Source organism: Podarcis melisellensis (genome assembly GCF_964234715.1).
Source record: "Podarcis melisellensis genome assembly, chromosome: 9".
In the NCBI taxonomy this organism is placed as follows: Eukaryota; Metazoa; Chordata; class Lepidosauria; order Squamata; family Lacertidae; genus Podarcis; species Podarcis melisellensis.
Window position 1 is genome coordinate 65,573,547 of NC_138541.1, and position 27,117 is coordinate 65,600,663.

At 42.3% G+C, this 27,117-nt stretch overlaps 1 protein-coding gene across 6 annotated transcripts in view; it reads right to left on the reverse strand.

The window, feature by feature from the left end:
• Positions 1 to 2,340: 2,340 nt before the first annotated feature.
• Positions 2,341 to 27,117, reverse strand: part of RBPJ (recombination signal binding protein for immunoglobulin kappa J region) — an 85,638-nt gene continuing 60,861 nt past the window's right edge. For all 6 annotated transcript variants that reach the window (XM_081924545.1, XM_081924547.1, XM_081924546.1 and 3 more), the window contains 10 exons: positions 25,309 to 25,347; positions 21,673 to 21,768; positions 18,224 to 18,389; positions 16,922 to 17,096; positions 13,560 to 13,697; positions 13,341 to 13,453; positions 12,111 to 12,251; positions 10,419 to 10,574; positions 9,855 to 9,958; positions 2,341 to 8,199 (listed from right to left, as the gene is read on the reverse strand). In XM_081924545.1, the coding sequence (XP_081780671.1) occupies positions 7,884 to 8,199; positions 9,855 to 9,958; positions 10,419 to 10,574; positions 12,111 to 12,251; positions 13,341 to 13,453; positions 13,560 to 13,697; positions 16,922 to 17,096; positions 18,224 to 18,389; positions 21,673 to 21,768; positions 25,309 to 25,347 (1,444 nt within the window). In that variant the 3' untranslated portion in view covers positions 2,341 to 7,883. The remainder of the gene's footprint in view (positions 8,200 to 9,854; positions 9,959 to 10,418; positions 10,575 to 12,110; positions 12,252 to 13,340; positions 13,454 to 13,559; positions 13,698 to 16,921; positions 17,097 to 18,223; positions 18,390 to 21,672; positions 21,769 to 25,308; positions 25,348 to 27,117) is intronic.

A 27,117-nucleotide genomic window follows, 5' to 3' on the forward strand; every position in this document is an offset into this window, starting at 1 on the left:
TGCAGCTGATGAACTATATGCAATTAGCTGAGATGACGGGCAGAATCCGTGACCTGGGAGAGGAGAGGGTTGAAGAAGACTGGAAGAAATTCAAGATTTATTTACAAAAGTATTGTAATTTGGTTGAATCTTAACAAGGAAGTCAGAGTAGAAATAACTGTCTACCATTAAATTACAATTTCATATTTGAGTTTAACCTAAATATTGGATTTAAGATCATAAACAAGATGATAATTTGCTTGGAAAAATCTGTTTGTAATGATGAAAGTGGAAGCGGGAGACGTGAGGGAGTCCACAATAGAATGAAAGGATGTTATGAAACTTATTCTGTTTGTTAAATATGCATTTGTATGAAAAAACTCAATAAAATATTATTAAAAAAAAAAAAACAGAAATTGTGCTCTGGCGGCGCGGCAGCAGCAGGAGGCCCCATTAGCTAAAGTGGTGCTTCAGGTTAAGAACAGTTTCAGGTTAAGAACGGACCTCCGGAACGAATTAAGTATTTAACCCAAGGTACCACTGTATTAGCAATGGCCAATGTTCCTCTGAGCAGTAGCTAAGGTGCAAGATAGTTGTCATTTGCAGATGGAATTTGAATCATAAACTCTATTTAAACATTTAAAAAATGCTTAAAATAACTGTTTCTTAAAAAAGCGCCCCAAAGCCTTTCTTTTAGGAATTTTAGGTTCCGAAATCACAATGGGGCAGAAAAAACTATTTATGTATGTGACAACAGCCGCGCAGGTGTTATTGGCCCAGAGATGTAAAGAAGACAAAGTCCCAACCGGAGAAGAATGGCTAATTAAATTGATTTTGCCGAAATGGCAAAAATGACTTAAAGAATTTTAATTCTTCTTATTAAATTATAATAAGGAATGGGGGGGGGGATTTTTATAATTTACCTTGAAAACCATTGTAAACAGTTCAAATCGTTATTAGGATGGGAATACAACTTGCAGTTTAATGGTGAATTTCGGATAGAATGGAGTTGTAAAAGATTTGGATTAGTATAAAAGATGCAGGAGGAAATGACTAACAATAGGACCCACAAAGGGGAGGAGGGAAGTCTTCTACGGAAGCTTGTTTTCATGTTGTATGTGTGATTGTAAAATTCTAATTTGAAACACCAAATAAATAAATAAATACTCTTTAAAACATGGGTAGGCAAACTATGGCCCGTGGGCCGGATCTGGCCCCATCGCCTTCTAAATCCGGCCCATGGACGGTCTGGGAATTAGCGTGTTTTTACATGAGTAGAATGTGTCCTTTTATTTAAAATGCATCTCTGGGTTATTTGTGGGACCCGCCTGGTGTTTTTACATCAGGAGAATGTGTTCTTTTATTTAAAATGCATCTATGGGTTATTTGTGGGGCAAAGGAATTTGTTCTTTTTTTTCCTTTTCAAAATATAGTCCGCCCCCCCTCCCCAAGCCTGAGGGACAGTGTACTGGCCCCCTGCTGAAAAAGTTTGCTGACCCCTGCTTTAAACTCTACGAGCTAAAAGTGTGCATTTTATTCCTACTATGCAAGCATGCCTAGAAAAAAATGTGTGTGTGTCAGGTGCTGATGGCTCAATTCCACCTTCAAGCAATCAGTGACTGACTGACAGGGAGCAAAGTGGAATGCAGTATTAATTGCATGTAAAAAGGTCAGGACCGACAGATTTCTGTATTATCACCCAAGTGATTCTGTATAAAACACCAGAGGTCCCACAGTTCCTTTTCTAATTCCAGATCTTCATGCTGCCTTAGTTACAAATATGGACCCCCTTAAAAAATAAAAAAATAAAATAAAAAGCCAACCTTTTGAGAACAGGTTTCTGGGGTTTTAAAATGCCGCAAAGTACGCAGAGACACAGCTGCTTGCATCCCAGCCACATGTTCAGAAAAGATTAGTTCCTTCAGGTTAATCATTGTACAGTGGTACCTCTAGTTATGAACTTAATTCGTTCCGGAGGTCCATTCTTAACCTGAAACTGTTCTTAACTAGAGGCGTGCTTTCGCTAATGGGGCCTCTTGCTGCCGCTGCACCACTGGCACACAATTTCCTTTCTCATCCTGGGGCAAAGTTCTCAACTCCAGGTAACTCTTCCAGGTTAGCGGAGTTTGTAACCTGAAGCGTTTGTAACTCGAGGTACCACTGTACTCATTTTATAAATTACATTCCAAGGAGTTGATCAATTTCCCTTTCTGCATTATATCTGAACCAGAATTTCAAATGCAGTTGTGGTTTTTTTTAAAGTTACCATCTAAACCCAAACCAGAATTAAACCCAAGTTTTCTACGTTTCAACTATCTAAAGCCAACTTAATTAGCTATGAATTTAAATGAAATTAAACAGTTTGTTTTTTCCTTATTTAATAAATAATATCAAAAAGTGAACTAGTTCATATTTACAGTATTTGAATAAAAAAACAGTCTTGTCTAACTTCTGCAATTTTTTACAAGCTGTATGAAAAGAGATTCCATATCCAGTTTGAGTGGAGTCCAGAGTGCAGTTCCTCACAGAGTTGACTTCTTGCATGGGTATGTTCTGCTCTTCTGGTTACACAGATGACTTCACTGTCAACCAATCCCTTGTGTGCAGAAGCGCACCCAAATTTTAACAAGTTTGCAATCATCTCAGTGTCATACATTTTTTTTTTGATTAATTCGTCACAGGAAGAGTAACAGAACATTAAATTTAATCTTGACGCAGTTGAGTGAAACGTTTTAAAATCAAATATCGAACGAGCTAATTACACACTCTGTACATGTGACAACACACTTGATGTGGCATACATTTCACTTTTATTTATTCCTGGAAACTGCTGATTATTTGCAGGCTTTAGGTTTAACTGATGAATTATAAAATCTGAGCAGATTTGTTTTCCTACAAAAGGTATAGCAAAGACTTGATCAGCCTTCTATCTTATTGCTACCAAGTTTTACAGGTGCACAGTTTGCAAAATAAAACCCTTTTGAGGACTGAATGGACACATACATACACACATACAGATAAACATCACCACAAGAGGCCTGCAACCAATGTTTCGTCTCGTGAATTCCCCATTCCCTCAATCATATGCAATCTTACTCAGAGGTCTTATCAACAGGGGCTTTACTACCAATGTGTGCTTGAAGCCCAAACTGTTTACTTTAAGATTGCATTCCCTATCTAGGGAAAATTGTGCCGTTCCTGTCTACTGATGTATCTGGTCCTCAGCCGTACAAAAACTCTTAACAGCAGCCAACATCAAGAGATTGCTGCCAGAACAAATGGCTTCTTAGCAGAGAGCCACCAACAAGCACCAGAGAAGTTCTGACATTCCACGCATAACGTTGAAAGAACATGAAGGGCATTGTGGGGAATGCACCGATGCCTTCAGCCAAGGGATGGAGGAGTTTGACACATGGAGTGTTTGGCTGCATTGCATGTAAGTAGGAAGCTGGGAGAGGGTTATCTAAGGGGCTTTGACTGAGGAAGGGTGCACAAAATGCCAATTTCATTCACAGTGAGAAGAAACTCCCAACTCACTTCTAAATGCACACGTGTATAAACAGATTTCCAAGTAGACATGAGCTGTGACCAAATCTCTCTCCTTCCAGGATGCTGAATGTCCTGTTTGTGGTGATGCTCTAATTCCAAAAGCACAATACAACGTGAAGAAGAGTATCATATAAAGCTCCACAAAACAGAACAGAATATTGGGGGGGGGGGAAATCACACATTCACCATGTTGGAGCAGCTGCTCAGTACTGCAGTTTCCACAGAGAAAAACTTCAGACCCAAAAGCGTTTAGGGAAAGCCAAATTTTGCTTCTAACCCTATGCTGCCACCCAACCCCACATTTACAGTGTTTGAAAACAAGTTAAAACACCTGGCACAGGAAAAGTACAGACGCTCTACACTTACATAAACCAGTTTTCTAAAGAAAAAATAAATGCCATGATTCATAAGTTAAGTGTTTTGTTTCAGAATGGAAGCCGCTATGAAGCTATTTGGTCTGAAACGGGTTGCGCCAGTGTCAGAGGTGCAATCAAACACATTCTACTTAAGAGATGTATTGAGAGATTTGCAGACGACTTGCGCAACCCCTCGAGACTGACCTGTAGAAAATATGTTCTGGAAGGTTTAACGGTGACCTAACATGTAACAGCAGCACTCAGCACTGAGCTGCTTTTCCCATACAAAACAGAGCATACTGCTTGCTCTCTCACATTGTTCGGAAAGCAATTTAAAGCAATTTAAAAAGTGGTCTGAATCAACTCAAAAATGTTACTTATCCTCCCCAAAGATGCAAGAATAAGGACCAGGTTAGAAAACCAAGTCATATTTCTGTGATGTTCCACTACAAGAGGGAAGGACTGCATGTCTGAATGCTGCCAGAGGGTGGAGAACTCCTTGAATGTAGAAATTTTGTATGAGCATGGGAAAAGGCTGAACCCTCTCCCCTCCACAAGCTGGTTTTATAGGGACTTAAGGCATTTAAAAGCCAAAACAGTCCCTTCCACCTATAGTAGTGCAGTCTCAGAAAAATTATATTCTAATTGTATAACATGGCCCTTAACAGGGTTCAAAGACTATAGCATAACACTCTTATGCCAGCTATGATCATTTTGACTGGTTATTCTGAGGTAGCCCTGTTTAGGCCAGTAACCTTATTCCGAAAGCATTTTGTAGACTGCAGTTTCATTCCACCCCCCCCCCCAAGTGCTGCACATTAGCAGGCAAATTTAGCTCACTACGTTATGGAAGTTGAACAGCCAAACCCATTTATGAAAAAATAAGGATCCATCCATCAGCAAAAGAGATTTAGAAAATAAAACGTACTCAGAGCAATGAAAGATTATTTCTAATTTTAGTCTGGAAGACTATTTCCAATATACCAATTTTCCTACCTGAAGATAACAGGGCAGCTAGTCCAGAAAAAGAAAAGGTTACAAAAGCCAAGTGTCTAAGGTTACAAGGTACTGCTTAAAAGTGAATTTATCTCTCCCCCCAAAAACACTCTCTCACTATCCTGTAGTGTAGAGAGAAAGGCAAAAAGTAGATATAATTCCTTCAGTTCAATTCCTTAAGAGATACAAATATTGGATATATGCCATTTGGGCAACGCAGGGCAAAGAGTTTAAAAAGGATGAGATGCAGCTATATGCAAAAATGACGACACCTGGGGTACTGTGAAAGCTGATAAGCTTGTAACAGTTATCAACTGTGTATGCAATTATTAGTTTTGATTTTTCTGAAAACCTCAAACACTAGCATGTGTTGATCCCGAACACATTGAGCGAAAAGCCTGAAGTCCGTGAGCGAACAGCGCTGCGTAAGTCAATACTTCTTCAGCACACACCATGAAGCAATTTGCACTACGTTACAACCGGGAGAAAATTAAGAACAGACAACGTATACAGGCTTGCAAGTAAAGGCCAGTAAACAGCCAGAGATAAGGCCACAGTGAATCCTGCCCTTGGTCACTAAAAAGAGAGAGAGAGAGAGAGAGAGAGAGAGAGAGAGAGAGAGAGAGAGAGAGAGAGATGAGGAGAGGCAGTAACTGGCTAAGTATTAAGAACCAACGGCTTGCGACAATGTTGTTGGGGGCAAGTTACACAGTATGAAAAGACAACACAGCGCACTTCAAGACAGTGGCACCGATTTAACTGGATGGGTTTAGAAGCTACAGCCTTGATGTGGAAAAAAATCTACTCAAAATATAAGTAACAGTGCTGATTAAACTTGAGGACTATGTGGAAGTCACTAACATTGCTTACTTGTGTAGTAAACACTTCCCTTGTGTTTATGGAAGAATGTAATATGAGGGAGGATGAGAAATGCACGCCAGGACTATAGCCTAGGAAGGGTAAGGGTACTTCTATGCATGCAACAAATCAAGAGAGAAATCGCTTCAACACAACCCATCAACGTGTGGGTGGGGTAGAGAGATAAGACACGACAACTTCCAAATTTAAGTACCACCAATATCCAACTAGTGCAACTCAAGATCAACCACTTCTCCGCTCCCACTAGTGGGGCTTGGAAATCCTAGCCGTGGGCAGAAAGGCTTGTGACTGGGTCTACTATGTATTGGGTCTTCTTCGCCACCACAGTCCAACAAACCTTCATCCAATATGCCTCAATCGCAAGGATTCCCAGGCATATGATGGCAGGGGGAAACCCTGTGGCCATATAAGCCTGGGGCTTTTCGTCCCCTCCTTCCTGAGCAACTTTTGGTCCTCTCAAAAGCTGCTCCCAAAGGTTAGGACAGGCCCTGATGGGGCATGTTCCACGCAGGCGGCAAGGGATACCCGCTGCCTCCCTATTGAGGGTGCAGAAATACTGCGCATGCACACTTTCCAGAGTGGTAGCCACGTTAGCCTATCTCAGCAAAGACAAGGATCCCTGTGGGACTCCATCTCCTGTTGCTTTCAACACATGAACAGGCATTTAAGATCCGGGCCCCGGGCCCCAAAAGTCCCTATGGAGCGTTCCACAAGAAGCTTTGGAAAAGGACTTTGGAGAGAAGCAGTAGTCTCAATTGGCCCTCCATTAATGTGCAATCGGGGAAAGATATGAACCTTGCAGTAGATTATTGGCAACAGAGAAATGGAAGGAAGAAGTGTAGTCCATATCAGTGCTTTTGCAATTAGCCATTTCTAAGTACTATCATTTAACTGTACAATGACGTCACACTCAAAGAAAGTAATATCATACAAAAGAAGAAGCTCATTAGGTTGGCCTAACGTCTGAGGATATAGCCATGCTGGTTTGTAATGGCTCCCAACTTGCAAGGAAGAGATGCGCCGACCAATCCTGTTTGTGGCTAATGCTTCAAGGGGGGGGGGGGAATGTTGCCATATGCCAACGAGACAGAAAAAGAGGCTGCCAAATGAAGTTATTGGGAACAGTTCACTTAAAAAAAAAAGAATCACGCACACATTTAACTTACACTTAATAGCAAATTATGTACAAGATTAGCAAAAAATAAAAAAGCCAACCTGAATGCATGTATTGACCGTGAAAGGAAGAACCCTCCAAAACACCAACAGATGCCAGTAGCATGAGCAGTTAAAAAAACCGCACGAGGCCACATTTGTAATGTAAAAAACCTCATGAATCAACACTATAAATACATAACAAAGGAACACATAGAAAGAGCTGTCCACAATGGCGGAAAGAGGAGCTCTAAAGTTAACATACATTGCATGTATTGCAGGCAAGGCAGAGGCATTTTTTTAAAGCTTTTGCACAAACTTCATATCATCTTAAAAAAAATATGCTGGCCTTTACAAGGTTCTACTTGGTGAAAATAAAAAAAAAAAATCAGTTCATAAAAAGTCACAAGACTTCAGTTTAAAAAAATGCAAGTTCCAGCCACAGACCAAAAATATATATATTTTTTAAAAAACTGGAAGAGTATGGTGATTATACAAGAATGGTCAGGCTTGGAACCTGAGTATACTTCAGAGCAAACGCTCAGAGGAAAAAAAATAATATATAAACTATTTGGTAACAAAAGCATACTATATGTTGTGATACAAAAAGGTATGGTGAAAATGTACCTTTTATACTAAAGCGTTTCCTTGGTCCATAAAAACTATGTTAGGTCCATGTTTTCGAGTTCAACTTGTATCCCAGCCACTTTTATTTTATTTTATTTTTAGTTTCGAGCCCATTTTTAAAAGAGACAACTAAAAATAGATTTTGAGTATGAATAGAAATGGGCCTTTCCTCCCCGCGATTTTTTAGGTGTGGCTTCTACTGAGATCAGCACTTGTAGGTGAAAGAAGTTCAAAGAGCAGTGAAGAGGTTTTTCCACCCCACCGGGAAACCACAAAAGTTGTTCAGTTTCATTGTTCGAAGCACTTAAGTTTTTTGTTTAGAAGTTCCACATAAAAGAGCAGTGGTTAGGAAACTATTGTTGCCGTGGATGATGTGACGTTGGTTGGATTTGTGCTGACGTTTGTGTAGCTTCCCTCGCTGTTTGTGTTTGTTTCGCTGGATGCCAGGAGACTGGAGTTGGCTCTGAGGATTGCTCCAGCGGCACTACAGTGGGGTCGGGGTCCTGGCTCTGGCGTGTAGGTAAATGTAAGGCTGGTAGAGTAGATTATGCCATCATTGCGCACCAATGTGACTGGGACTTGGACCGGCTGCCGGACCCACCTCCACCCTTCCCGGAATGCGGAAATGTCAGGAACGACACACAGCATGCTCTCTGCACACCTGGGGAAGAGGGAAGAGATGACGTTAGCTGTCGGAATATGCAGAACTGGCAAATTCAGCTATGGAAATTAGGGATCGAGGTAGAGGCAGCCTTTAAGGAGGATTGGAAACCTTTTGTAGAATACAGTGGTACCTCAGGTTACATACGCTTCAGGTTACAGACTCTGCTAACCCAGAAATAGTACCTCGGGTTAAGAACTTTGCTTCAGGATGAGAACAGAAATCGTGGTCCAGTGGCACGGCGGCGGCAGCAGGCCCCATTAGCTAAAGTGGTGCTTCAGGTAAAGAACAGTTTCAGGTTAAGAACGGACCTTCGGAACAAATTAAGTACTTAACCCGAGGTACCACTGTATTTAAATAGTGATTGTATACTTGTGGAAATTGCAAGTGGGATTTGAATGAAAAACAGCAGGAACTACGCGCCTGAAAATAAGCAGAAAGGATAGGGCATAGAAAAATCAAAATATGCAGCAGCAACAGAAATTATGGGAAAACCATTGAGGGCAAGTCAAATGGTAACTGAATATTAACAGGGAAGTACGTATTTTTTATTGAATTTGTAATAATTATTGTTATTTTATTATTTATACCCTGCACATTTGGCTGGGTTTCCTCAGCCACTTTTAAAATTTATAAATAAATATTAAGAGAGAGAGAGTGAGAGAGAGCGCATTAGCTGACCAACACTTTTATTGCCAAGAAAGGATGTGCAAAGTTGTGGATACTCCATACGAAGTAAAAATCTGAACCCAGGCAATCTAAATTCTCCAACAGGAAAAAATTGATTCTGCAATCACCATACATACATACATTATACATAGCTAACAGATCTTTTTTTATTTCATTCTCTGTAAGAGAAATTGCAGGGAAAAAAGTTTCCCCCTTAAGTTGTTCTGGCTTTGCTTGTACTGTGGAGCAAGGGACCGGAGTCAAACGCCCCCCCCCCAAAAAACCTTAAAATGAAAATTCCAGCAGTTGTTTCCAACACAGTTGCCAGTTGCTTCTCCAAACAAAAGTTATTCACCACTAACAAAGCCCTATGAGTCCAGAAATTATCAGTTTGTTTAACTGATATACCTTTCCGCAAACTGAACTAATTAATGAATTAATTCGGTTTGGGGAAGGTGTATTTGCTGGGAAAACTTTGGTGGGTTGGCGTGGCTGTACAGATTACCAGTATGCATGGAAAAGGATGATCACTGAGGACCAATGGATTGTACTGTAAATTATCGGGAACACCACCATTCTTGCTGTGAATATGAAGCTAACTTGTCTTTTTTAAGGGCCTTGAAAGGACTTCCGTCAGAAAAGGCGGTATAAAAGTATTTCAAACAGATAAACGATGCTTTGGGCAAAATTGTAAGTGGCATGATGAAAGATAAAAGCATTTTTGGTTCCCTGTTTGCTAGTGTAATGGGAAATGGAAAAGAATGTTGGAAAGATGGCCTCCTAAATTGTAATTTACTTCAAAAGCAGGCACCTATATTGAAGTTTTGGTAATATGCAAGTTAATTTAAAATTGATATAATATTCAAGGCTAAGTGGTTAATTAACTCTCACACTTACCTAAACAGATGACAGACTTAGTCCACACAAAAAAACCACATTCTGAACTTGATGTGTGAAAAGAAATATCGTTAAGTGTGATACCGCACCTGTACATTGTTTCCGCTTCCACATCTCCAAACCAGACGCGTAAATTTGGAGTGAAGTTCTGTCCAGTAAGTTCCAACATTGCTACATCCCCTCCTCCATTCAACTAGGGGTTGGGGTGGGGAAATGAGATATAAACTTATCAGATACTTGTGAGAAGTGCACAAATCACTCGAGAAATGCACAAAATGCAGCGATGTGCATTTTGAGGCAACGTTTTTGAGACCAAGTTAGCTGAAGTACCAATTAGACTTGTTAGATTAATGCAATAAAGAAGCAAGAAGCGAAATGGTTACGTGTGATAACCAGTGGTGGCAGCCAAACTGTGCTAACCACCTTTCTATTCTGCTAGCCCTGCTTTTAGTGTAGCACCACAGCCCAAGCCAAGGGGCATCTTGCACTTGCAAAAGACGCTGTGCAGCCCCTAGACAACTACTGTTGTTATAATTTGCAAGCTACTCCCGTTCTACCACTCGCAGAAGGCCAACTCTTGAACTTAGCAAGCTAATGTCAGGTGGCACCTATGTGAACTAAATCCCAAGATGAGTGCAGGGACATCAACTCACCTGGAGACTTTCTACAACAGGCACAGGTGTTACTGGAGCGTGGACAGGTCCCATTCCCTCATAAAAGGTGTACTCTGCTTTATCTGTGCTAATGATTGTCCATGAAGCTCCATCATTAATCATCTCTTTATTTGGTTCTTTTGGACATGGAGTGGCCTTTAAAAAAAAACAGAGAAGTAATCAGGTGGCCAAGAATGCTTCATGTTAAAACAAAAACCAAAAAAAAAAAAAGCGGAGAATGAATCAACTGTAACACATCAAGCCACCTTTGTCTGGGTAGAGGGGCTTCCCTGTTGCAAAAGCATCATTCACAAACTAGTTGTGTTCACTTGCATAATTTGTAAGCTAGGATCCTCAGGGAAGCCCCTCTACTGTAGTTCCCAATTGTTTAAATTAGGCTGCTTAGCACTGCACTATACTGAAGCCTAAGTTCAGTATGAATGAATTTATTTATACCCTGCCCATCTGGCTGGGTTTCCCCAGCCACTCTGGACGGCTCCCAACAGAATATTAAAAAAAAATAACACATCAAACATAAAAAAATTCCCTAAACAGAGTTGCCTTCAGATGTCTTCTAAAAGTCCTGAAGATAGTTGTTTATTTCCTTGATGGGAGGGCATTCCACAGGGCGGGTGCCACCACCGAGAAGGCCCTCTGCCTGTAACCTCACTTTTCGCAGGGAGGGAACTGCCAGAAGGCCCTCGGAGCTGGAACTTATTACGCCATATACACAGATGCTGCAGATAGCAAGTCTCTGGCCATCTAGACATTATTGGACTCCGTCCACTGCAACCAGTATGGCCCAGTGGTCAGGGGTGGTGGCTGTTGTCGTCCAGCAACATTTGGAGGGCCACAGTTATCCCACCACAGAAATCCACCTTCTCTTTGGTCCTTGCTTCTTACTGCAAAGTTTTCCCCAGCCCTTTGCCTCTCCCCGCCCCCTTCAAGTGCCCAGCGCGAAGCCTCTTCAGGACAGTATTTTTTGCTCTATAAGACGCACTTTCCCCCTCTAAAAAAGTAAGGAGGAATGTGTGTGCATCTTATGGAGCGAATGCAGGCTGCGCAGCTATCCCAGAAGCCAGAACAGCAAGAGGGATCGCTGCGCAGCGCTCCCTCTTGCTGTTCTAGCTTCTGACTTAGCCGCACGAAGCCTCTTCAGAACAGGGGGAGCCTTCATCCCACTGCCCTGAAGAAGCTTCGTGAGGCTATCCCAGAAGCCAGAACAGCAAGAGGGATCGCTTGCTGTTCTGGCTTCTGGGATTCAGAATATTTTCCTCCTCCAAAAACTAGGTGCGTCTTATGGTCTGGTGCGTCTTATAGAGCAAAAAATAGGGTAGTTGCATCCATTTCAAGGCAGCTCTCCACCACACTCTAACATCTGCCATGGTATACATCAATCTGCAGCTCCACAGCTAGTTCTAAAATACTTTGCAGGATGAGGCAAGCTTCTGAAACCTCAGCTAAGCCTCAAAGGAAAGGTCTGATCTGCAACAAAGGTGTGCAGTGCTACATACAATCTTTCCTGCTAGCAGCGAATCTGATCCAGGAATTCATGAGCCCTTGCCACCCCGCTCCTTTCAAGAGCTCCAGACCAGGAGCTGGAACTTTGTGTACTCTGTTCCCTTGGATTGGCACTGGTGCAGTGTGAGATTATGTCGATGTGTAATATTACCCGTTTGTCAACTAACTCACTTGAAATTGGATGATTCGCTCCTGGGAAAGGCACAAGTACATTCGTTCGGTATCTTTAAGGTAGAACGCACACTTATGGAGCTGTGACACTGGATCGTCTGCATCTAGCAATGCCGTCTGTTTGTCCACTTTTCGAATTATCTGTAGATAAAAAAGTGCACATAAGACACACTTGGAATCAACTTGTTTCTGGGCACTGAAAAGCGGCAGCAGTGAACTTGTATGTGAATATATTTGGTATCAAAAGAGTGCTTGAGGGATTCTAACTGTGGGAGGGATTCATCAAGTATCAGGAACCAGTCAAACACTTCATCCGTGTTCATATGAAGCTTCTATAGTTCATCAAACCTAGCAAGCTACAGGAGGCACTTTAATTTAAGCACTAAGCATATTGTAGTAAATTGACAATATGGATATAGACTTTGAAACAGTGCCTTATACTGTACTACATTGGTATACCTTGCACAGAACCAAATGTACCGTATTTTTCGCTCTATAGGACGCACCCGACCATAGGACGCACCTTGTTTTAGAGGGGGAGAACAAGAAAAAAAATTCTCCCCCTCTCTGCTCAGCGCCCCTTCAGCGAAGCAGCAGGAGAAATGGAGCCCCTTCCATTTCTCCTCCTGCTTGGCTGAAGGGGCACTGTGCAGCTCTCCCTCTCTGCTGAAGTCGGTAGAGTCTTGCTCTCCTGGCTTCAGCAAAAGGAACCCGAAGCCTCCGGAGCACAGCGGGAGCGCTCACTCTGCGCTTCGGAGGCTTTGCGTTGCTATCGCTGAAGCCAAGGAGCCTGCCTTCGCTCCATAGGACACACACACATTTCCCCCTTAATTTTTGGAGGGGGAAAAGTGCATTCAATAGAGCCAAAAAGTACGGTATATCAAAACATAGAATAGTTTACAACCATTAACAGCTATGTATAACCAGCCTGGTAGCTTTTAAAGACTGATTATCAGTTAAAAACTGTATTCCAAGTTATCAAAGGAGTAGAGATCCAGTGTGGCGTAGTGGTTAATGTGTTGGCCCAGGATACAAGACCAGGATTCATATCCCTACACAACCATGAAGCTCCCTGGGTGACCAGCCACTGTCTTAGCCTAAACTACCTCTTGGGGCTTTGTTGAGAGGATAAAATGAGGAGAGGGAGAACCGTGTACCTCTCTTTGGAAGTAAGGTGGGATATAAATATAATAATATAATACTAGATCTAAAATTTAAAAACAAATATACCAGTCTTGGGAGTGCCATGCCAGTGACGGAACAAACAAGTTTAACCGTCTGCCCATAGTGAATATAGCCATCTCGAACTGTGAATTCTTCACCTTCCGATTCATCATCATCCACTGCAGAGGAAAAGAAAAGGTTTTAGTATGCAAGGAGATCAATAGATTCCAAAAGCAATCACACAGCACAGACAAGTATGGGTTTTCAATCGCAAGCTTTACTTACAGAGGTGAATGTAAAATGCTCCCCACTGTTGCGAGCTGGCATGGAAGTTTCCTCCCTCCACGTGCAAGTATCTCGTGCTAACTGTTTGCGACCGAAGTCTATTGAATAGTGCCACTTTTGTCCCCGATGCAATGCACACTGCAAAAACAAACCAACAAGCCAGATATTTAAATATGTCAGTCTTTAGACTGTTAAGCAATGAAGATTTGCATGAAAAGACCATGCATGCAAAATTAATCTAGGCAGCAACTCTAATAATCTATTGCTACATATTCCTTCCAAAAGTACTTAAATGTTTTTGGTTGCAAAGCTAAAATCCAGAGAGTGTGTATATATAAGAAAGTACATTCCTGATGGCAACCTACTTCAGAAATTTGGAATGTATGCTTTATTTTAAACATATATAAAATTAAAAATCCTTAAATGTGGCCATAGGAACAGATTCACAAGCCAATTGCAACCGACTGTTTTTCTCCAAAGCAGCAAAAACAAAGCATTTCCTTCTAATTCCAGTGTTTGAAATTAATATGCCAGGTATCCCTTTCAACCATCCTCTGTAGGCCTTATTCCAAATCTTGGCACTGTTTCCCCTCTTCCTCCTCCTCCTCCTCCTCCTCCTCCTCCTCCTCCTCCTCCTCCTCCAAATACTAAAATTGTAAAATCAAGCGGCTTCTTTGTGTGCAGCTTTGCCTAGCCATTTTCTCAGAGTGTCTGGAACCAACCAAAATAGAGGTTAACATGGCCAATATTCTGCACCACACCACCATTCTAACACATCTGAGCACTAGCTTAGAAGTTACTACATTTAGTGGGAAGCAGAAGGGAAATGACTGACACTTCTGCACTTCCCACCTGGGCTGCAATTTATGATGTAGGATAACAGATCTGATCATTTGCAAACGTTACGAGCTCCAGGTTTGCATTTTATAGGAGTAGCAGGGAAGGCAGGGAATATTAGCTATGAGACAGCAACGCCCTATCCATCTCCCTGGCTGAAATGAAGTGTCACACTTGGCACACCTATTAAGAGGGTTTCCTACAGGGACTATTTGACCCGGTAATTTTATAACGCTACAGGTAAAATTGCCTGCTGCCTTACAGGACATCTTCAGGAGAAGAAAAGGCGTAGTAGTAGACGCTACACAAATCCAGAATGGAGTCCCTAAGATAGTTGGGTGGCGTTTTGTATGCCTCCTTCTGGCAACTCCTGCGGACAAGCTGGTGCCAAAGAGGGGGGTATTGTCATCTGGGCAGCCCAGGATCTCCATACACACTGCCCAGGCTTGTGCCCCAGAGGCCACTTTGGTGCTGCTAATGCAGCAAAAGCAACACAGGAGGCAGCAATTGCAATTACCGTATTTTTCGCTCTATAGGGTGCACCTGACCATAGGGCGCACCGTGTTTCCAGAGGGGGAAATCAAGGGGGGAAATGTGATTCCTCTCCCCCCCCCCCGGCTCTGGGAGCAGAGGACAGGCTGCACGCAGCCTGTGCACTTCTCCCAGACCTTCTCCCTGCTATTGCTGGAGGTGGGGGAATTCCCCCATCTCCCGCAAAAGCCCACAGGAGGGAGAAGGGACTGACTCGGCCAGTCAGTCCCTTCTCTCTCCTTGGGGAAAAGCCCCCAAGAGCGGCACGCTCTTTAAAGGCTGCGCGGCTCCCGCGGGCTTTTCTATGAGGTGGGGGAATTCCCACCTGCTTTCCCCCACTGCCAGACTCCAAACCAGGTCGGAGAGTAGTGCAAAGGCGTCGCGAGCCTTCCCGCTGCCCCCTGATCCTCTGGGGCTGGCGGTGGGGGGAAGCGCTGCTTTCCCCCACCGTCAACCTCAAAGACCAGACTCTCCTGGTCTTCGGAGGCTTCGCGTTGCTATCGCTGAAGGCAGGGAGCCTGCATTCGCTCCATAGGACGCACACACATTTCCCCTTCTTTTTTGGAGGGGAAAAGGTGCGTCCTATAGAGTGAAAAATACGGTAGCTGGCTTCTGCAGCTACAGCAGTAGCCATGATTCTTCAGCGGTTTGGCTTCATTCCCGGAAGTGCACTCCATTGACCATAGAGAAAGATGGATGCCAATAGATAGATCCAGGCATCCATCGGTAGAATGGACACCACTGGTACATTGGATTCCCCCCCCCCCACACACACTCTCGCCAATCTGCTTGAGGGCAAGGTGATCTGCTCAAAGGCTGGGCGTGTGGAAGGCTACCGGGGGTATGGGAATGACAAAAAAAGAAAACCTGATATGCAAGCAGTCATTCACTCACACAGCACTGGCTATCACCCTTTGAAAGTCCCAAGTCTCTTAATTTGTTTTTTTAAAAGTTCATTCCATTTTAAAATTTCAAAGACTGTAAACCGTTTTTTTTTGGAAAAAGATAAAGTACTTGGAGTATTTGGGGGGTGGGGTGGAGGTGGAAACAATCTTACCAACTTATCAATGTATTTTTGTATACATAGGGTGTATATTATGTGGGCCAACATTCTCACATTTGACCCTCCCTATAGTCTGAATTAGGAACGCGGGTGGCGCTGTGGGTAAAACCTCAGCGCCTAGGACTTGCCGATCGCATGGTCGGGGGTTCGAATCCCCGCGGCAGGGTGCGCTCCCGTCGTTCGGTCCCAACGCCTGCCAACTTAGCAGTTCGAAAGCACCTCCGGGTGCAAGTAGATAAATAGGGACCGCTTACCAGCGGGAAGGTAAACGGCGTTCCGTGTGCTGCGCTGGCTCGCCAGATGCAGCTTGTCACGCTGGCCACGTGACCCGGAAGTGTCTGCGGACAGCGCTGGCTCCCGGCCTCTAGAGTGAGATGAGCGTTCAACCCTAGAGTCTGGCAAGACTGGCCCGTATGGGCAGGGGTACCTTTACCTTTTTATAGTCTGAATTGGGTTCTGCCCAGCAAACAATGCACTGCATGTTCCAGAATACTGTAGTGGCAAGTTGAAGAAATCACCTTTTCAAAAGTTAAAGGGTGTCATTGATGTGTATAGCTCAGTTGGGACACGAGTGTCAATGTGGTCTAAACCACTTTTTTTTAACCTTATTTATAGCTCAGTTGGTTAGAGCATGGTACTGATAATGCCAAGGTTTCAAGTTTGATTCTCATATGGGACAGCTCCATATCCCTGCATTGCAGGGGATCCTCAGGATCCTTTCCAACACTACAATTCTATTATTCTATGATGTATTTGTTATAAAGGTTCATGCCCTTCTAAATTGCTAGATCAAGTTATCATATGGCAGCGCTGCTGTTCCTACATACACACCCAATGCACGATTAAGGGCATTTTCTCGTTTGAAAATTATGACATACAAATAAAAGGTGGCATTGTGCTGTTCAAAACAGCTTGCAAAATCAATACTTACAATCTGCATTCTTCAGTGACTGTTTCTTTTTAGAGGGTTTGGAAATTACTTTGATTCGTTTACTGAGGAACACACCAATATCATCGCTATTGCCATAGAACATTTTTACCGATAACATGAAGTGCTTTCGCTTGTCGGAGTCAGATATGTACAAGGTTTTAGCTGTGCAATAGTTCTGTGGATAAGAACAGGAATCAATTCATTAGAAGTTTTAACTAGCGACAGAAGGACAAATTATGACTTCAAATCATTATGTGCTAAGGCAATTTGTTAGCTGATCTGTTCAGAGTTCTGACTGGGCTTTGTGCTCTTCTGAGTGGCTTGTAGAAAACTGGGAGGACTGACTCCAAATGTCACGAGGCTTGTGGAGTGGAGGAAATGGTCAATCATGTTCTATGGGATTGTCTGAAGCATATGGGACATATAGGTGGCAGTAACAGGGCAGTAACAGTAAGAGAACTGGGGTGTGGTACCCATAATTAAAGGAAAGCATGGACGAGACTCATACTGGACTGAGGCATCTCCCTATAATGTAATCAATTAACAAACCCTATGAAACAGGCAACTAGCTACCCATAGGCACAGAACTCTGTTCAACCTTTTCTTCTCTCTGGTCGGTCAGGGAGTGAAATGCTCCTTCATAGAGAAAAGCTAGGACTACGATACTACAAGAGACTTCAATTAATCCCCCTTGACATCTAGGGATGTAAGTAATTTCCCCAACATCCCAGGTTGCTGTAAATATATCAATGCTATTATGAACTACCTTCGTAAGGCCTACGCATGCTTGCTTCCAAAAGCATATGAGGCTTTTCAAATACTTCAGGGAGCTGTATACTTCCTTAGCGAGCACCACAGATGTGTGGCTACTGAATTATGAGACGTCCAGTTTTTATGGACCCAAGTACAGCATGCTCGGCTGCATTTTTGTTTGCACTAATAGTATTAGAAACGCTCATATGTGGAATCTTAATTTTAAACAGATCAGGTCCGTAAACGTTCAAATTCTGAAATGCGCCCCCGATTCAAACAGGCTAGTGTCCCCTACTCCAGGCAATGCTTACAACAAGTTTACACATAGGATGAATTCTTGTACACAGTCTCTACTCAGTATCTACTCATTTTCCTGAGAACGAAAAGAATGACCAAATCAATGACTTACTCCCAAGAAGGAGACCACATTCTATGTTTTATCTTCTTAAGCCGGTTTCTTGCCATAAAACACATACTGAAAAATGACTCAGAAGGCCTTCAATACATCAGTCAGCTAGCATATAAAATACAGATTTGTACTCCTCCTACCTTTCCTTCCAGATTTAACTGCTGCATTTCTTGGTCACTATTACCTATCCCAATAAAGGCGCATGGTTGAGACTCTTGTTCAGAGCAGCCATCCCGTTCCATCTGTTCTTTTTTTTTCTTCCACCCACTACCCATAAGATAGACACAGGGAGGTGGGCAAAAGAACCTGAAGATGAAAAACAGAGTGTTGGGTTCAAGCTCAATGCATTTGGTTAAAGCTGTGTGTATTCTGTACTAAATAAATACAATTCTGAACAAAATCTGAAGCAAGAGAAACTGGGTTCTGTGGTGCACTTGTAAAAGTGTAAAAGAGTATTGGAAAACGATCCATAATGAATTAAAAAAAATGATTAAAAGCACCTTCCAAAAAACAACAACAACAGAGTCCTTTCAGACTGAAATTCCCAGGTGTCAAAAAAGGGTATTTATGTACCGTATTTTTCGCTCTATAACACGAACCCGACCATAACACGCACGTAGTTTTTAGAGGAGGAAAACAGGAAAAAAATATTCTAAATGAAACAGTGGATGTATGATTTTTGTGGTTCATGCTGTGGCCACAGACATGTGATCTGACAGTGAGTTTGGAGTAGCCCAATGCAAAAATCCTGAGGATCCTTTGTAACCACGTTTTAAGTGGGGAGGGAAAGAAAAGCACTCAAGGGACAAAGAGTATGTGTGGGGTGGGTGGAGAAGGATGCTGCTAATAATGAAGAAGAGGGGTACAAGGGGAGAAGGCTCCTCTCCTCTCCCGCTTTGATCCTTTAAAGCAAACAGGCTCTGCTTTTCTCCCTCCTCCCCACTCATCCCCAGCATAGCGAGTTGAAAAACTTTGCTGCTATTTAGCTAGCTGAGTGGGGAGGAGAGAGGGACAGAGAGCCAGCTTGCTTTAAAGGAACCAACCGGACAGGAGCCACTTACACTTGTGTAAGCGGCTCCTCTCCTCTCCTGCTTTGCTCCTTTAAAGAAGCAGGCTCTCTGTCCTTCTCTCCTCCCCACTCAGTGGCTCTTCTTCCGCTTTGCTGTTTCAAAGCGAGCCACGGAGGAGGGAAGGAAAGGGAACCATGGATCCTCTGCTCACGACTGCAGCAGATCCCCCCACCATCCATAGGCATTCGCTCCATAACACACACAGACATTTCCCCTTACTTTCTAGGAGGAAAAAAGTGAATGTTATGGTGCAAAAAATACGGTATGTCACTACCGTGGCCTGTGTTTTGTTAGCCCAAAAATGGAAAACGAGCGAGGTCCCAACCAAAGAAGGATGGCAACTTAAGTTGGCAGAATATGCACAATTCGCAGACTTAACATATCGAATAAGAGAACAAGAAGAACATACGTTTAGAGAAGATCAGAAAATGTTTATTGAATATATGGGAAATAATTGTGTACAGCTGAAAACGTTGGCAGCATTAAGATAAATTCAACAGTGTAAATAAGTTTTGATGGGTGCAATAATGGAATAATGAATGGTATAGTTTTTGTAAAATATGCAGGGATTTATGATATGTAAAATGAACCATGGAAAGAGAAAAATGGAAGTCACTGATATCTTAAGGATGTAAAATGAGTATTTTAAATTGTAAAACAGAAAATTTAATAAAAATGAGAGAGAGAGAGAGAGAGAGAGAGAGAGAGAGAGAGAGAGAGAGAGAGAGAGAGAGAGAGAGACTGGGTTCTGTGACCTACATAAATGATATGGCTCGCAGAGATTTACTAACTGTGCATAGTTTTATTTTGCTCCTGCTTAGCCATAAGGAACTAACTATGCAGGATACTAAAACTCATTTCCTACTTTGCAAGCATTTACCAGGCATTTCTCACATTTTCCAATATACTGTGCCAGCTATCATTATAAGAATAACTATTGAAGAATCAATGTTCTGAGTTTGATTCCCCCCCCCCGCCCGCCCACCACTTTCTCCCTATCCGTTTTCCCTTGTGTGTCTTTTTTATTATTACTGTAAGCCTGAGGGAAGGGTTTTGGTTTTTTTATTGACTGTATATAGTCTTATGTTAATTGACTGGAAATAAACCACTCTGGGGACACTTTTGGCTGAAGAGCTCTAAATGCTTTAAATAATGGTGATAATACTTTTTCAAAGAGCAATCGCTACAGTTTTAGGATGAAGAAACACACTAATTTTAAAACGAAAAATGAAATTCCTGGATACTCTGTTTTCAGAATCAATAGGAGGAGACTGTGGAATTACAGAGCAACACAGCCTTGGCTACATAACAATATAAAAGGTATCTGCACTACTTCTTATTGCATGCTTCTAAGCCCGACTGATTTCTATTAGAGACATCAAATATGTACTTAAATTTCCCATTGAAGAAACAGAAATGTAAGACAGGTGTGGGGAGTCTTTGCCATCCCCAGAACTGCATTTTCTTGGAGAAAATCGGTCAGGGGCAGCAGGTCCATAGGGGACGGGGCCAATGTCAAAAGTGGATCACTCCTCCCTCACTCTAACATCCCCACTCCCACCAAAGCCGTATTACCTTGGAAGGTGGCAGACTCTCTTTCACTGGAGGGTTTTAAGCAGAGTCTGGATGACCACCTATTAGGATGGTGTGGTAGTGTTTTTCTAGCACTGGCAGGAAAAATATGAGCTTTGATGTCCTTTCCAATTCTTATGATTCTATGATTCATTCATTCCATTCCAGTCTCTCTCTTCCCCTTTTCACTTTATCACCTTCTCTCTCTTTCTCTCCTCTCCTTGTTTCCCTGTGCAGCAAATTTATGCTTTTAAAAAAACCAAACAGCTTCCACTGGGGATAATGCAAGCTGTTTAACTGATGCCAGGATGGAGGGTGGGAAGATTGGGATCACAGCATAGAGCTGTAACACCTCCAATAATGATTTTAAAAAATCAACCCCAAAATCACAAAAAACACCTGCTTTTATTCTGTTTTGTTAGGCTGTTTTTGAGCCTAACTGCTGACTTTTATAGCTATAGGAACAAGGGGAAAACTGGAAAAAAGATTCTATCTAAAATATCAACTGATACTAAAAGTTAGTATCAACTGATACTAACATATCCCCAGAATAATCTCCACTCCAATTTTTCACTCCAGTATGCTGAAAACATTTTGGGGGGGAAAACTAATATAGGTTTCATTAGCATTCCTCATTTGGCCAGTTGAAGAACATCTAAACACCAAGCCAGCCTTTATGTGTACACTAGGTGGAGCTCCACCCAAAGCAAATTTCAGGATTTCAAAGAACCAAGGGCCCAAACTTACACTGTACAAGTATAATAATTTTAAACAACCTGGAACCAAGCTTACACTGTATAATAGAGTTTTTGAAATGGCACTACCGAAATCTGGAGAAGAGATACTGTGGATGCCTGAAGTTCTTCTAGATCAGCAAAAGATTTTGTGTATGACAATTCCCATAATCTTTCAAAATGGCACAACAGAGCACACAGCACAACACTAACCTCTTTTCATTTCCATACGATTTCTGTGCAACCTTTGCATGAAGGATTAGGACTGTTTGATCACCACGCTCCTTTAAATAGTTTCTCATTGCTTCCCTGAGAATTAAAAAGGCACAATAAAATTAATAGAAATACTCTTCATAAAAAAACAAGCTGTATGGCAAAGGTAGTCTCCAGGCATTGCAGCTGCCATCGTCCCTGACCAGTGGCTATGCTGGCCGGGGCTGATGGGAGGTGGTAGTCCAAAAACTTAAGGAGGGCACCATGTTGGCTTCATGATTGATATTTAAAAATATTCCGGCAAAATAAGCAGCCCAAGTGCGTGGAGTACAAGATATTTGCAAGCACATACCTTTACAACCTCAAGTGGCTTACAGAGTTGCCAAGGGGCGTGTAGGTGGCTTAACCTAGTTTCTGAGTCCCTCCTCCTGCAGAAAGCACCTCCCTGTCCTCAGGCAACAGTAGTGAAGTGAAAGTCCAAGAGTTATCCACCATAAGGTTTATAATTAGTGGAATACATGATTTAAAGAAGGACTTGGGATCTGGCCCTTGCTTTCTAGCAGAGCTGGAGAAGACATCAGCCAGCCTTTGGACAGTGGTGGCTTTTGGGAGTAAACACTACAAGATAGATGGATCAAGAGCCTAACACAGTTGAGGCACTTTCATTTGTTTTGTCTTCACAAGCAGTAGCCTATCTACAAAATCTAGCTCTACTCGGAAAGGATAAACAGCCTCTTTCGGGAGTCTAATACAGTGGTACTTCTGGTTGCGGATGGGATCCGTTCCGGAAGTCTGACTGGATCCCGACGTTTTCGCAACCGGAGAGATCGCTTCTGCGCGCACACGCACAGCGGTAGAGTGCTTCTGCGCATGCGGCAAAATCCCAGAAATATACTTCTGGGTTTACCGCTTACGTATCCCAAAGTTTACGTAACTGGAGGGATACATAACTGCAGGTACGACTGTATTTTTAAATCTTTTTTTTTAAAAATGAGAAAAATCTTAAACTGTTAAATTGTTCAGCCTCAAAGTATACTCTGGTTGGAATTACATGCCTGTTAATGGATTAACTACAGAGCAAGCAAGAAATCATTCCAAAATACATTCCTGGATGTATCTCTAATTCTATATTTGCTAGAAATTTTTCTAAATGCACATGAAACAAAAGCAGCTAAGACAAACGTGTTAGGATGCTGACATCTGCCTATAGTTAGGGGATTTGCCGCTCAAGATTACAAGTACTGTATTTTTCGCCCTATAGGACGCACCGTCCCATAAGGCGCACCTAGGTTTTTTGGGGGGGAAATAAAGGGGGAAAAATCATTTCCCCCCCAGGTGCGAGGCTGGGGCGGCCCGCCCAAGCTTCCCCCGACCCCAGCCCCCAAACAGGCAGCTCTCTGCAAGCCGTGGGAGCCCAGTGCTGGCTCCCGTTGCTTGCGGAGAGGTCCGCGAAGCCTGGACGCGCTGAGCTCAGCGCGCGCAGGCTTCAGCATGCAGACCACTCTCCGCAAGCGGCGGGAGCGCTCCCGCTGCTTGCAGAGAGGTCCACGAAGCCTGGACGTGCTGAGCTCAGAGCGCGCAGGCTTCAGCATGCAGGCCTCTCTCAGCAAGCGGCGGGAGCGCTCCTGCTGCGTGCGGAGAGGTCCGTGAAGCCTGGAGAGCGAGAGGGGTGTGCACCGACCCCTCTCGCTCTCCAGGCTTCACCGAAAGCCTGTATTCGCCCCATAGGATGCACACACATTTCCCCTTCATTTTTGGAGGGGGAAAAGTGCGTCCTATAGGGCGAAAAATACGGTACTTTCCCATTTCATTTTGAACAATATGCAGTTATCATAGGACAGAACCTATGGAAAGGATTACTTTTCAATGGCTTCCCTAGTAGGCTACCAAGAGAGGGGAAGAAGTAATAACATGCATATTCCACTGTCTTTCTGAAAATTATGACTAGCATTCCACACTGGTGCTCCAGGGAGTGGAAACAGCTTCTGTTCACAGAACAAAAGGCTGCTTCCATTCACAATATTGAATGCCACCCCATTGTCAGGAACTGTAAACTTTAGCTTTGTCCTTGGCTACTAGGAGAGAACCCGCATTGCAAATAATGCTAACATACAGATAAAATAGAACATTTGTCTGCAGGAGGACTGTTTGGAGAATACAAACTAAAGCAACAGGAAAAAAGGATTCAAAATCTAGTGTTTTGCCAAGGAACAGGGTATGATTTAACACTGGAAAGACCAGACACAAAATGTACTAATAAAACTGTGAAAGTTAAACTTTAAAAAAAGGGTTGGCTGAATATTTCAACAACAGTAAAAAGCATCAAGAAAGTATATATTGCCCAATGATAAGAAATTCTCATCCAGTTCAAGCTCTTTAGCCCTTTATCAGTGAGTGGTCTAACCTAAGCATAATGAGCGGTACCTAGAAGAAGAAGAAGAAGAGTTTGGATTTGATATCCCGCCTTTCACTCCCTTTAAGGAGTCTCAAAGCGGCTAACATTCTCCTTTCCCTTCCTCCCCCACAACAAACACTCTGTGAGGTGAGTGGGGCTGAGAGACTTCAAAGAAGTGTGACTGGCCCAAGGTCACCCAGCAGCTGCATGTGGAGGAGCAGAGACGCGAACCCGGTTCCCCAGATTACAAGACTACCGCTCTTAACCACTACACCACACCTAGGCCATTCTGGAAGCTGTTTTGGATGAGGAGAAGGTATACATAAATAACAAAATGCCTGGATTGTTGTGCGTTTGGAATTTCCATTATTTAAAAAGGTCCAAAAGGCAATCCAGTGTGTAGGTGCATGCATTTGTGTAATCCAGTTGTAGTCAGGTGATCCAGCCCAGATTAACATGCCGTCGCTGAATTCAGAACTCCCCCAAAAGAGGAGTGCTTTTACTGCGCTGGGCTATTGACTTTGGAAAAACCTGCATTTAGACAGAAGGGCTGCAAGACATTTTGTTGTTGTTGCAAACATTTCATAATTTTAGTACTTGATGGGCTGTGAACTGCCTCGAGATCTTATGATGAAGGGTGGTATATAAATCTAATAAATAAATATAAAAAATTGTATGAATGCATCTTATTGTGCTGTTTAATACCACACTCACTTTGAAGGCTGAAAAAGATGTCTATAAATATTGGAAATTAATAAATGTGGTACCTTTAGGTTGAAAACTGACCTAATAAAAATGCAGAGGTGAAGAATTATTCCATAGTTGGATTGACTTCACTTCACCCTTCTTTTTACAATATACTGCCATAATATTTGTATTTTCAAGGTGGGACAAGAAAGGAATCCACTGTGTATTTAGGTCTAGTTCATTCCAATAACAGATGCAATAGTAAAACGGTTCTTAGAGTACCGGTATATCATTTCAAATGACAGCTAGGAATAGAGTTACATGGTCAAATGTAATTTCTCTGGGGGGGGGGATATACTTGCACAAAGAAATTTAGCATATTGGGAAAAGGCTAAGCTACAACCTGTTTTTATGACAACTAGATCTTCATACATAGTTCAAAAAACGTATGAATTAACAGCAGTGAACCATGCAATTGCCTGCCCAAAGTCTGAAGGAACTAAGACACTAATTGCATAAACTAGGCTCTAGCAACACAAATAATTATGTCTTACCTGGTGAGCCGTTTAGGTTGAGGTCGCTCACCAAATTTCCTGTAAGCAAAAAAAAACACACAAAACAGTCATTTGTAGCATTTCTTACTCAGAGGTATGCCCCACTGTGTTGAGTATATCTTCCTCCAAGGTATACATGTACAGATTGCAGTTTCAATCTGTCCAGCTAACAGAGTATATGAACTGTTAACTCAATCTGCAAGCCTAACAGAGCAGCACAATCCTGCTAAAGAAGTGTTTAAAATATGCAGATCTTATCTACCCTTTCCTGGATCTCTCCAAACTTTAAAGCCCTATTAAAAATGGCAGCTCTCACTTTTCCCAGTTAAACCATTCATTCTAGCATGGACGTGCTATGCAGCATAAGTTTTTTTTTTAAAAAAAGGCATACGAAAATTCACATTGTTGGAATAAAAGAAATCAAAATTTTATGACTGTTAACATCAGTTAGCAGTTCAAAAAACAGTAACTGCAGTAAAAGAAAACCCAGGACTCAGCTACATTAGTAAAAAAAAACAGTGATTTGAATGCATTATAAATATGCAACACAAGATGGCACCAGAGAGCACAAACCTTTCTATAGTGTTTTTACATAGGGTTTTTCTTTTCTTTTGTTATAACGATTTAATTTCTGACTTATTTATAGCGGGGGTTTTCCCCCTGTGTGAAGAACCACCTCCAGATGCATGACCATTATCACACTATGGCAACAGAACAAACAAACCCCCAAGTCCAAATTTATCCGGAAAATTATTGGGAAAACCTGTTTCAATACATAGAATAAATATAATTTACAGAAATTCCTTTGCATTAACAAATCCATATTAGAAAAGTAAAGAGCATGAGAAATAAAAAGGAGAATATTTGCTTCACTCCGTAAGCAAGCAAGCAAATGTGTGGAACTGCCACTTTGTTCATTCCTTCACATGAGCAGGCAAGTACATCAGAAAGCCATGACCCATAGCTTTCGACTACGTCCAAACCAGGAAAATAATAATTAATAATAATTTATTATTTATACGCTGCCCATCTGGCTGGGCTTCCCCAGCCACTCTGGGCAGCTTCCAAAAAAAAATAAAATTAAAATACTGTGATACATCAGACATTAAAAGTTTCCCTAAACAGGGCTGCCTTCAGATGTCTTCTAAAAGTCTGGTAGTTGTTGTTCTCTTTGACATCTGGTGGGAGGGCGTTCCACAGGGAGGGTGCCACTACCGAGAAGGCCCTCTGTGGTTAATGGCTGCCAAACATGGAGGCCCTGGCTCTTTTTATTTATAACCAGCACTAGAAACTAAAGATATATAAGCTAGGTGAAAAATTGCTCCTTAAAACAGGGTTACAGTCGCCAAAACGGATTGCCTAGTTGCCATTTTTGGATGAGATGGCTCAAATGTCAAATTTTTCAATACAAAGTTTGGGTTTCTGAAATTCATTCTGATTGTACAGATAAAACGTAACAGGATTCTAAAGGATGTGTTGCTAGTGTGTGGAAACAAGAATCTCCAGGCATGCACCTCCAAATGGTGGAGACTTCAGGCACCATCCTGGCACCGGCATCTGCACTTGGTCACAAGTGTCTGAAAGCCAGGTGCAATATGCACCTGTCACCTTTTGAACACTGTTTATAACTATTGTAACTATTAAGCCAGTTAACCAAGCTTTGGCTAACAGAGGTTCCTGGCTTATTTGCTAGCTTGAGTGAAGGACGATAATAAACAGGTGTGTAGTGTTGCAACCTGTTTATATATTGGCTTCAAATATAAGATTTGATTCTCTGAATGCAGGCAATTATAAGATAAAGGGACCCCT